Source organism: Corvus cornix, chromosome 13 (assembly GCF_000738735.6).
Source record: "Corvus cornix cornix isolate S_Up_H32 chromosome 13, ASM73873v5, whole genome shotgun sequence".
Classification (NCBI taxonomy): domain Eukaryota; kingdom Metazoa; phylum Chordata; class Aves; order Passeriformes; family Corvidae; genus Corvus; species Corvus cornix.
In genome coordinates, this window is record NC_046343.1 from 9,519,555 (window position 1) to 9,529,760 (window position 10,206).

Here is a 10,206-nt window from a genome sequence, read left to right on the forward strand (position 1 = left end):
AACACACACATCGCCCTCCCCAGCAAACCTCCTCTGACGGGGACCGTCCCAGCTGGGCAGGGGCAGAAGCAGCTGCCCCATCGCCTGCGCTCCCTCCGGGATGTTCGGGGCGGGGATGGGGGATGCTCCCCCCCGGGGTGCCGGTCGTCCCCCCCCCCCGCCGGGGCTGAGGAAGCGGAGGGAGCAGTGGAGTTGCTCTGCATATTAATGAGCGGGGAGCGAGGGCAGCGGGAGCCGCTTTAAAGGAGGAGAAGGGAAGGCAGCGGCAGAGCGCAGGCAGCGCCGGGCAGCCGCTCCGCCGGGAGCCGCTCCGCTGTCCCCTCCCTGGTGACCCAGCCCCGGGACAGCGGGATCGGGGGGACGAACCCCAAGCGAACAAACACATCAACCCCCCGGCGTCTCCTTGGGTACCTGCTATCTCACAATGAAGCTCCTGACAGCAGCTCTGCTTCTGTTCTTCATCGCGATGTGCTTAGCCAGCGCGGAAGGTAAAGTGGTTTATTCTGCTTATTCCCACTTAAACCTCTTTTGTAATTTGTGCTTGTGTCTTGATAGCCCTGCCTTGGGCTGAGCTATCCCCTGCACGGTGGAAAGGTGTGATATATGGAATCTGTGAGTAAGGGAGCTGCAAGTTGTTCAAAGGTGAAGTAGGGGTAAAATACACGGGATAAAGTTGTGTCTTCGTTTGTGTCTTCACTGCAAGGCAAGGAGCTCGCAGTGGGGCAGGTCACGCCATGTTCTTCGTTATTCAGGAATAGAGCTCAAACATCTCCTTTGAAACTGAGGGTGGTTTTCAGGGAAAATAGAGCAGAGCTGGATGCAAGGTGGTGGCACAGTCTGCGTTTTCTGCTGTGCACAAAAATGATGGTTAAAAATGCTCAGCTTTTGTCTGGCTACGACTGCACCACAGCATCCGTGAAAGGAGGAATGACTCAAAGTCCTACAAAGTCCAAGTGAGACACGAGTGAATGAGAAAGTAGCCCAGACATGCACTTGCTTGCTCAGTTTAAAGCAAGTTCCGACTCTTTCATTTCCTTTTGTTAAATACAATTATACTTAATCACAGCAGGTGCACTTAAAGAAATCTGCTCTTTACAAAGTCCCAGAACATATGTAATGCTCTAAAACATATTTCCCAGAGAGTCACTACCTTTTTCTGGGATATACCAAAGGAGAAAAAAAACCCCTCTTTTTAAGCTCAACAGCATTACAAAATTCATCTTTTCCCACCAAGGCTTGAAAGAGCAAACTGAAGTTTTCCTGGATGCACACAGGCTGGAGGGGAAGGGACGCTTGGTATGCAGGAGGCTTTGCAGGCGCATGAGAAAATGCTTTCTCTTGTAGGCGTGAAGTGCAAATGTTCAAGAAAAGGTCCTAAAATAAGATTCTCTAATGTACGGAAGCTGGAAATAAAACCGAGGTACCCATTTTGCGTGGAAGAGATGATTATGTAAGTTTTCCTTCATTTATTGCTTTCTGTTTCCCTGTCAGCTGAACTGCTTCACCTTATCTGCAAGTTCCTTCTTTGTTCTTTGTTTTCCTCATGCCCTGGCATGCTAATTCCTAGGAACAGTCATTTGCTGCATCAGAGGAAAAAAACCCGTACAATTCTGACCAAAACCCCAGGCATCATTTTTTGACACAATGCTTTTTTTTAATCAGATAAGTATTTCCAGAACAGGTAGCAGTAGAAAGATTATCATTAGTTCAAGTGAAAATAGGGACAAATTCTACTCCAAGCTGCCTGATATAAAACTCAGAACAATTTACTCAAATTATTCTGAGCATGCAGAGTAAACATGAACAGAGTTTGATCTGTGGTGGTTTCTGCAGGGAAGAGTTACCCCAACCTGCATTGTAGCAGAGCAATCCCCTTCACCTGATGGGATTAGTCAGCATGTAAGAGAATGCTTTCCTCCCAGTCTCCCTGCAAGTCGGGACCAATGCTGCTGTGAAATCTCAAACCAAGCTGAGGCAGGTACAGGGATTTTTGACGTGACTGGCTAAAAAAAGGAGGATTTTTTAGATTTTAAACATGGGTGGGTTTGGCTTTTTTCCTGTCCTGTTTGGATATCTTAAGATTTCCCCAACAAAGCACCATCCAAACAGTATGTGCAGCTGGATAAGAACCAGAAGGGCAGATTATCCAAAAAGACTGCACCAAGCCCCCCTGCCACCTAAGAGGGGAAAAAGGGTCCCAGGATCAGCCACAGCCCCAGGACACCAAGGACTGACTTGATCCAGCATTGCGCTCCCCCATGGAACATCTGCCAGTTGCTTAACAGCAGGATCTGTGCAGGCTGCACACCACCTCCAGCACCTTGCAATGCCCACAGGGCCGAATCTTGCCCATCCACCTGGCGCAAACAAGGAGATACCACAGACTTCCCACATGGAACTGGCCGCCAGGCTCAGTGGAGGGCTTGTGGAGGAGGAATGGAGAATCAAGCTTCCTTAGGCTTCCTCCAGAGCTAGAGCAGCACCACTGTGAACAATCAGACCCACTTCTTTGGAGCCCAAACAAGTTGATGGTGACCTGAACAGAAAAATTCTTGCAGAACAACCCTGCCTGAATCAGCTCCTCACAGCTTTACTGTTTGCTTTGACCCTTCAGTAGTAAAATGATGTCATAGAAAAACATTAACTCTTCGCATCCCACTCCAGTTATTTGCCCAAAAGCAGATGGTGACCAGGGGGTATGAAATAAATCTCATTAATGCAACGTTTTACTTCCAATCAGAAATCTGGGAAAGCTGAAATGCTGTGTATGAGCAGTTGCTTTGCCAGCCTGCTAGGGCAGATGTTGAGCAATACTATTCAAGGCTGAGGGTTGTCCAGGGTTTGCAGCAGCTCCTGGGACAGAACTGTCCCATCGCTGTCTCATTGCTGAGGGTGTCTGTGGGGCCAGCAGGGCAAACCCGCTGCCATCACTGCCTTTCCAGCTACCCTAATGCAGCCTGAACTGAAAGCATTGAAATTAATATTCTGGGAAGCAATTGATCCAGGGGTCTCTGGACAAAGCACAGAGGAGGTAAATTCCTGCAACTGAGTTTTTGTTGCTGCAGTGATCATCTAAAATGAGTTGTCAAAGCTGTGTCCCCTCTGCTCTCCTTAAAAGCTCTCATACAGCAGAAACGTGATATAAATTATGTTGGACAGAGAAGCAGTAGGTATGGGGGGTGCAGTTAAGGGAGGTTTTGGCCATAACCCCCCAGCAGAGCTGTGCTACAGGGTAAGAGACAGTTAAACTGAGTCCTCAGTCTAGTCAAAATCTATCAAGATTCATGGTACATCTAGCAGTAATTGTGAGTGTATCTGTCTGTATTCTGGAATGAGAGAAAGCAGAAGAAAATAGGAGGGAAGTTTAACTCTTTCTACCTGAAATGTTCTGAAACACCCCCACCCATGCTTTGCCCCGTCCCAGAGAGTAGGGATAGATCAGAGTGAGAAGAGCTGATGGGAAATAGGCTCACAGCAGTGCCTTTCTCAAGGGGCTGTAAACTGATGGCAGTTCCCACACCAGCCTGGGATGAAAGGACCAGAGCCAGGATCCTTGTGGTCATGGAGACAGGGTATTTGTAGGCAGAGGTGCAGCCCCTCCATCCCTGCAGATGAGATGTGTGGGGGCACAGGGTGCTGGGGTCACAGACTGACTTGGGGTGCTCATCACAGCCCCAGAGGCATGGACATACAGGGGAGAATTTTGGCACAGGGACACTCAGACACCAGGGTGAGGGCTCCAGCCACCAAGCCCTGGGCAGCTAAGGGACAAATCCCACTGGGGAAATCTTACTGGGGGTGTAAATTCTGGTGCTTCATCCCTTCTCCATCTCTCTCAACCTCTTCTTGCAGCCCATCCAGGCAACTCCTCACTCAGGTAGAAGCTCCCACAGCACCTCTTAGGCACATTCCATTACATGTCAGACCAGCATCCTCAAAAGCAGGTCCAGGTCATCTCAGGGTGCCCAAACACACTGCCACCCAACCCTGCACCCATCAGGGACTGTGTGAGAACTGCAGAAGACCATGGGGCTGCCTTGGGAACATTTCTCCTGTCCATTCTCCAGAACCAAAGCAGAAAACTTACATGTGATGTCAAAGCAATGCATCTCAGCCTGAGGACAGAGCCAGTTCACCTGAGAGGCAAATCATGGATCGCTTCCTGCTCAGACTGCAGGCTCTGGTAAATCCAGACTTCACTGCTTCTGGTGCAAATGTAGGGCTTGCTGCTTTTCAGAGGTGTTCCTGCTCCTCTCCTCCCGCAACTCAGCTTGTCCATCACTTTCTGGAAATATCCTCTATGGTCTGTCAGAAGAGAAACCCAAGCCAAGATCTGGGTCAGCCAGTGCAGATGGCACAGCTGGGGAGGTGCATGGGGAAACCTTGCTCCTCTCTCGAATCCCTTAAAACTCGTATCACCCCCATTCAAAGCTACAGGAAAACTCCCCTTCTCGAGCCCATACTGCTCTCAGAGGAGTTGGCTGAGAACACCCTTAGAACAGAGGTAGTCCATAGTTTTTAGCACTGATCCTTCCCTTTCTGATGCCTGCAGCCATTCAAGGCTCTTTGAGGCTTTCACTGCTTTCCCATGCATTGGGGAAAAGTCCACATCCTGCCAGAAAACAACCTGGAAATTACACCGCAAATTTTGTGACTGTAGCTGGAGATGGAGCAGAAAAGGGGAGTGGGGAGGAAGGTTAATTGAACAGAAAGACCTATTTGAACACCTTGTAAAACCTGGAAATTGGAATCATGCTGAGACCCTTAGTTCAGTTCATGAAGGCAACATGTTTTAATTTGTGAGGCACCAGGAGGGTGAGCTGGGAAAGTCTGCAAGGCATTTTGTCTTGCTTTCTGAACCAAACCATAAAAGAAGACCTTCAGTATACACAGGTATTTCTGGGTTTCTGCCATCATTATACTCATGTCTCTAGCAACATTTAATGAATTCCATTTTAGGGTTTTAGTTAAAGCAACGACTGTTATGTTAAACCATCCCTGTTGTGGATGGTATTTCCAGAAAATTAATAATTCTAATACAAATTTTCATTGTGGGTTGGTTTCTGGATGTTGTCTGGGGTTTTTTAAATCACAAAATTAATAAGAAAACCAGAAAACTGTTCAATTTTGAGCCCACAAAAGTGGGGCAGTCTTGATGTTTCTGGAAAGCCATCCTGTTGGGACCCAGATCCCTCATGTCACCTCAGCTGAGGTGACCAACTGAGGCAGCCTCACTGAGCCCTCCAGGAGGTAACCTCAAATGATGAAAAGACTTTTGCCATGTTTTGGCTCCCTGCACGCTTGGTCCTGACAATAAGGGGACACCAAAGCAGCAAGGAGAGCAGGATCAAGTGGGGATCAGAGGAGGCTGAAGCCCCCAGGGCTGATGCTGAGGCTCGCTGATTGCAGAGTGCTTGTTGAGCACACAAGCACTCTGCCACGTGCAAGTATTTAAAATATTACAGAATTAAGAAAAAAAAAAAAATCAATGAAACAGTACTGATAATTTCTCTTGGATGAAGTATTGTTGAGTGTATCAGAACTATCTCTTTATGCCAAGTCCTTGTGGTTGCCTGAATGAGTCCTAATTAAATTACAGATTAGGCTCCAAAGATGATATCTAACAGATAGGCAGAGCAAACCCACTGATTAAAACCAGTGGGTACAGCTTCATCTGCTACAGCCTCGATGCCCTGCACTGAGGGAGAACAGCTGATCTGACCTTATCCCAGTAAACTCAACACATCTGCCGTAAAGAACAGAGCTGGAAAACCCTTACCCTGCTCCACTGGGTGAGAGCCCCCTGGCCCACTCTGGCATGGACTGGAGTGGGAACAGGGGGGTATTCCTGTGCCTCCATGACCTGTCCCCTTGCCTTGCAGTGTGACGCTGTGGACACGGGTGAGGGGGGAGCAGCAGCACTGCCTCAACCCCAAGCGCCAGAACACCGTGAGGCTGCTCAAGTGGTACCGAGTATGGAAGGAGAAAGGCAGGTAAGGGCCAGTTTGCTGAACGGGTGAAGGATCTTGGAGGCAGTCAGGCAACCAGCAGCATTCAGACATAGAAAAGGCAGGAAAATGCACACGCTAGCAAATGCTCCATCCAGCACAGAGGATGTATTTCATCACCAGCGTTACGATTTTAAATGGATGTTCTTGATATTAATTCTTTCCTGCCACATGCAATTCTCGCTTCTATTTTGGCATTAGGCTGTTCTGACTATAAATAGTAATTATTTTTGGTAAAAATATTCATCAGCTGACATTCTCAGTTATTTACATACACTCACCTCCCTTCTACGGGTAAAAATACAAGATGAAAAGCTAAACTACTTTCACACAGTCACAAGAAAAGCAGTCAGGAGAGATGGGATGTCCCACACTTCAATCACACCACCTCAACATCATCAATACTTGATGATGCAGATATTTGCCAATTTTAACTAGTGTATCATTCCCAGAAAAATTGTAGTTTTCTGAAAAAAATCTCTGACAGCTTCTCCCTTGTAAAAAGGGTTGGGTTTTTTTCTAAGTCATAGACAGAAGACAGAGAGTGAGATGTGAATTCCTAATGTCCAGTGGTGATGTACCCATCTGTAATTAAGGGGAGCTGCCCAGTTCCTGCCACATCTCCAGCCATGGCCAAGAAAGAGCCTCCACACACAGTACAGGTTCATCAAACCCTCATCCTCCTCATCTGGTGGGGAATTTGGTTCCCAAAAGTGAGCTCAAGTAAGGCTAGGGAGCAGCAGGCTCCTCTCTCTGCAGGCCCAAGGGTGCCAGTGATCCCCAGCAGAGTCTTGGTGGTGCCTCAGGCAATGCCAGGGCACAGCAAGCCCCTGGCCATCTCCCCGAATTCCTGCCAGCTCGCTGCATCTGCTTCACAAACAGAGCACGTGGGGAAGCCCTGGCTATTGCATAACCACATATTTTCACTCTTCCCCTGGTTTTTTGGGTTTTTTTTTTTACATAAGGCCATCATTAAGATGACAAAGGTTGCTCAGCCCCAGGCTTGTGCCCTCATGAAACACACAGACAGACAAGCCCATCAAGTTGTGCTGTCAGGAAATAATATAGAAAAATGAAATAGAGTCATTATTGCAAACAACAGATATTGTGAACTTCTTGTCTATATACAGCTCATTATAAGCTTCAACATTTGTATATGAGATAGGGATTTTCCAGCATTTAAAGCTAAATAGCAGATGTGGATTTCTTCATGTTATTTATCCAGATAATTGTGGCAGAGTGTGTTACTTCCAACATGCCTCCAAGATGTGATAGTGTCAAAGTCCAACACTCCTCCCAGATGCTTTATGGATAGAGGGAGCAGTCTGGTGACTGCTGAAGTCAATAACTTACTTTCCAAATTACTTAGGCACAGGCTAAAAATCTGATTCTTGGGGTTTTATTATTTTTGGGTTGTTTATGATGTATTTTTATTCTTATTATTATTGTTATTTGAAATTGAGTTTTTTAATTCCTAGTTTAAACACCCTGCTCTTGGCTCTTCTTTTGTTTAGGGTTTATGAAGAATAAGAGAAAGTGGTACATGGAATGGAGTGGACTCCCTTGGCTGGCATAGGACTGGGCTCAACAGAAGATTATTTCTCTCTCGCAGACATAAGACACAAATTCTATATTATTATAAAGCACTTTTTACCAAGGGTCAGTTTTTACATTTTATAGCCGTGTGCAAAAGGCTTCCAGATTTCTCAAGTATCTGTTGCACTTCTCATTTCATACCTGTCTGCTCTGTACTGAAATTAGGAAAACACATGCTTTTCGTTTTAAAGAAGTTCTTTTGGGATTTTTTTTTGGTTTTAATTATTATTCATTCATACTTCACTATGATTGCAATCGAGCTTTATAAGCTCACTAGCAAAGAGAACTGTTTGTGACGGTGTCGCACAGCCATGGCCCTCACCTCTGGCAGTGGGAATGCTTCGGGGCTGGGGTTGCTGCTCATGTTTGCAGCCTCCACCTCAGTCAGGCAGACCAGGGACCAAAGACGAGTTTGCTGGGGAAGATGCCTCTAAAATGTCGTGGCTGTACCTGCAGAAGTGAGGTCCCTCAGCAGCTCGTCAAATGAGCGTGAGCATCACTTGTGTACCTCTTCTTTAATGGACTTGAGGTCTTGCTGCAAGGCAAAGCGTCCTGTATCTCCCATTTAACCTCTCATGCATTAGAAGGCATTCCTAGGTCATTTTTATTACTAAGAAAATGTTTATTTTTTTTCCACCTGAAGCATTTACAGAAAGTATGTGGCTTCAGTACTGAGACATCTTAAGCTTCAAGACTATTGTGTATGTTTTCCTAGATTTGTAGCAACAAGAACAAAAAGCCTTTAAAAGGTACCTTTTTATGAAAAATACGATAGGGCAAACATATAAATACCTATGTATGTTTTAGTCACAATACAACATATTCATTATTTTGAATGTAATACTTCAATGTTAAGCAGTGCATTCCTCTTTTTAATATAACAAAACTACCTTTTCATTTGTAAATATACTATAGGAAGTCTCCCTATATTATCTCGTTGTATAATGTACTGTACTGCTAAATTATCATATGCTATTTAAATGTTTGAAATATTTAGAAGGTTGCATGCAGATTTCATATTTCTTTCTAAGACAAATGAAAAAAAATAATTAAAAAAATATTTAAAAAATTTGACAATTGCTTGTAAATTTCCTTAAGCCATCAGAGAACTCCTGCTACTTTCAATCACTTGGTAGCTGAATTGGTTTGGGGAGGAAAACAGTAGGTCAGAGAAGCTGATTAGAAATAGGACATCTTGATGATACTGGAATTAGAAAACATTATTCCAGTACAATTTACCTTCCTTTCTCATTTTAGGATTTGGACTTTAGCCAAACACTGAGGAATGCTGTGACATAAAGAAGGGTGATCCATTCACCTGTAACCACTGGTCTAGTGTTGCGTTAAGTAGACATAAATCAACAACTTCAATTCATATAAAACCACATAAAAAGCAGTTTGGACAAGATCTGGGTTAGATTAGGGACAGTTGTACAACAAAAGTCAGGCAACAAAAACCTGTGAGCTACCACCTCCTCTTCCTGCCCAGTTTCTGCCCTCGCCCACAGGGAGAGATTTTGCACCCAGCAAGGCTCCTACATCACTCCCCAGATAAAAGGAAAGCAACAGCTTGGAACAGTAAGGCCAGCAAGAGTTTAAAGGCATTAAAAGCTCCTGGTGTTCCCTGAACAGCACCGCTGGCCTTTCTGCCTGCTCCCAGCTGTGCAAGGGCAGCTGCACATGGGGCTGCTCCCGGCATCGGCACCAGCTCAGTGACAACAATCTTATCCTGCAGAACCAGAGCAATACCTGGCCTCAGCTCAAGGGTTTCCTTTCGTTCAGACAGACAAAATAGGAAAAGAAAATATAAACATTATGTGTATATATATATAGCCTCAATTACTGGGATAACCACCTGGCAGAGCTGGAGGAGAAAGAGGATGTAAAATAAGTTTCCTATTCTGCACAAGGGCAAAGCTCAAGCTTCAGATACCTATGAGTAAAAATCTTGATAAATATCCCAGGGTATTTAAGAAATTAATTCTCTGGGGATATCAACAAAAGGGCCTGTTTCTGGCTGACCATCTGAACCCAACCTCTGGGCAAACCCAGACCTGTGATAGAGCCAAGCTGCCTCTATCCTTCCTTGAGTCACATTTTAACAAAACCAGTAGTTTTTCCTTGAGAAGATTTGATTTCAACAGGGCGGCAGACTTCAAAAAAGGTTTCAGCTTATTTAGTGACTACTGGGCAATGTATTTCCTGGGAAATATTGATAGGATTGCATAAGAGGAATGGTGTGCACAGCTCTGACTGCCCAAGCACAGGACTCACTGACTCATACCTCGCAGGGCAGAGCATGTACAAATGTCTTAGCTCTGGGTTCATCTGCCAGATCAAAACCACCAGCACCAACAAAAACTAACTAAGCACAGAGGAAACAAATTGCAATTTTTTTCCACTTACCGGAATGGGAGGCAAAAAATATACCACCCAAAACAACAAAAATCACAAACCAATTTAAAAACAAACAAACAAAACCAACCAAAAATTGCTTGGTTCAATACTTGTATTTCCTTTAACCTAAAATCCTTTGAATAAAACAACTCTCAGAAACAAGAATTGAAAACCTAAAGAGAAAAAACAGACTCTGAGCTGGTTT

At 45.2% G+C, this 10,206-nt stretch overlaps 1 protein-coding gene across 1 annotated transcript; it reads left to right on the top strand.

Moving 5' to 3' along the window:
- On the top strand, positions 1–8,672 carry CXCL14 (C-X-C motif chemokine ligand 14). Its single transcript, XM_010399848.2, has 4 exons — positions 1–488; positions 1,345–1,450; positions 5,883–5,993; positions 7,523–8,672. Exons 1-4 carry the CDS (start codon positions 425–427, stop codon positions 7,536–7,538), a joined length of 297 nt encoding a protein of 98 aa, XP_010398150.1. The 5' UTR covers positions 1–424; the 3' UTR covers positions 7,539–8,672.
- The last annotated feature ends 1,534 nt before the right edge of the window (positions 8,673–10,206 follow it).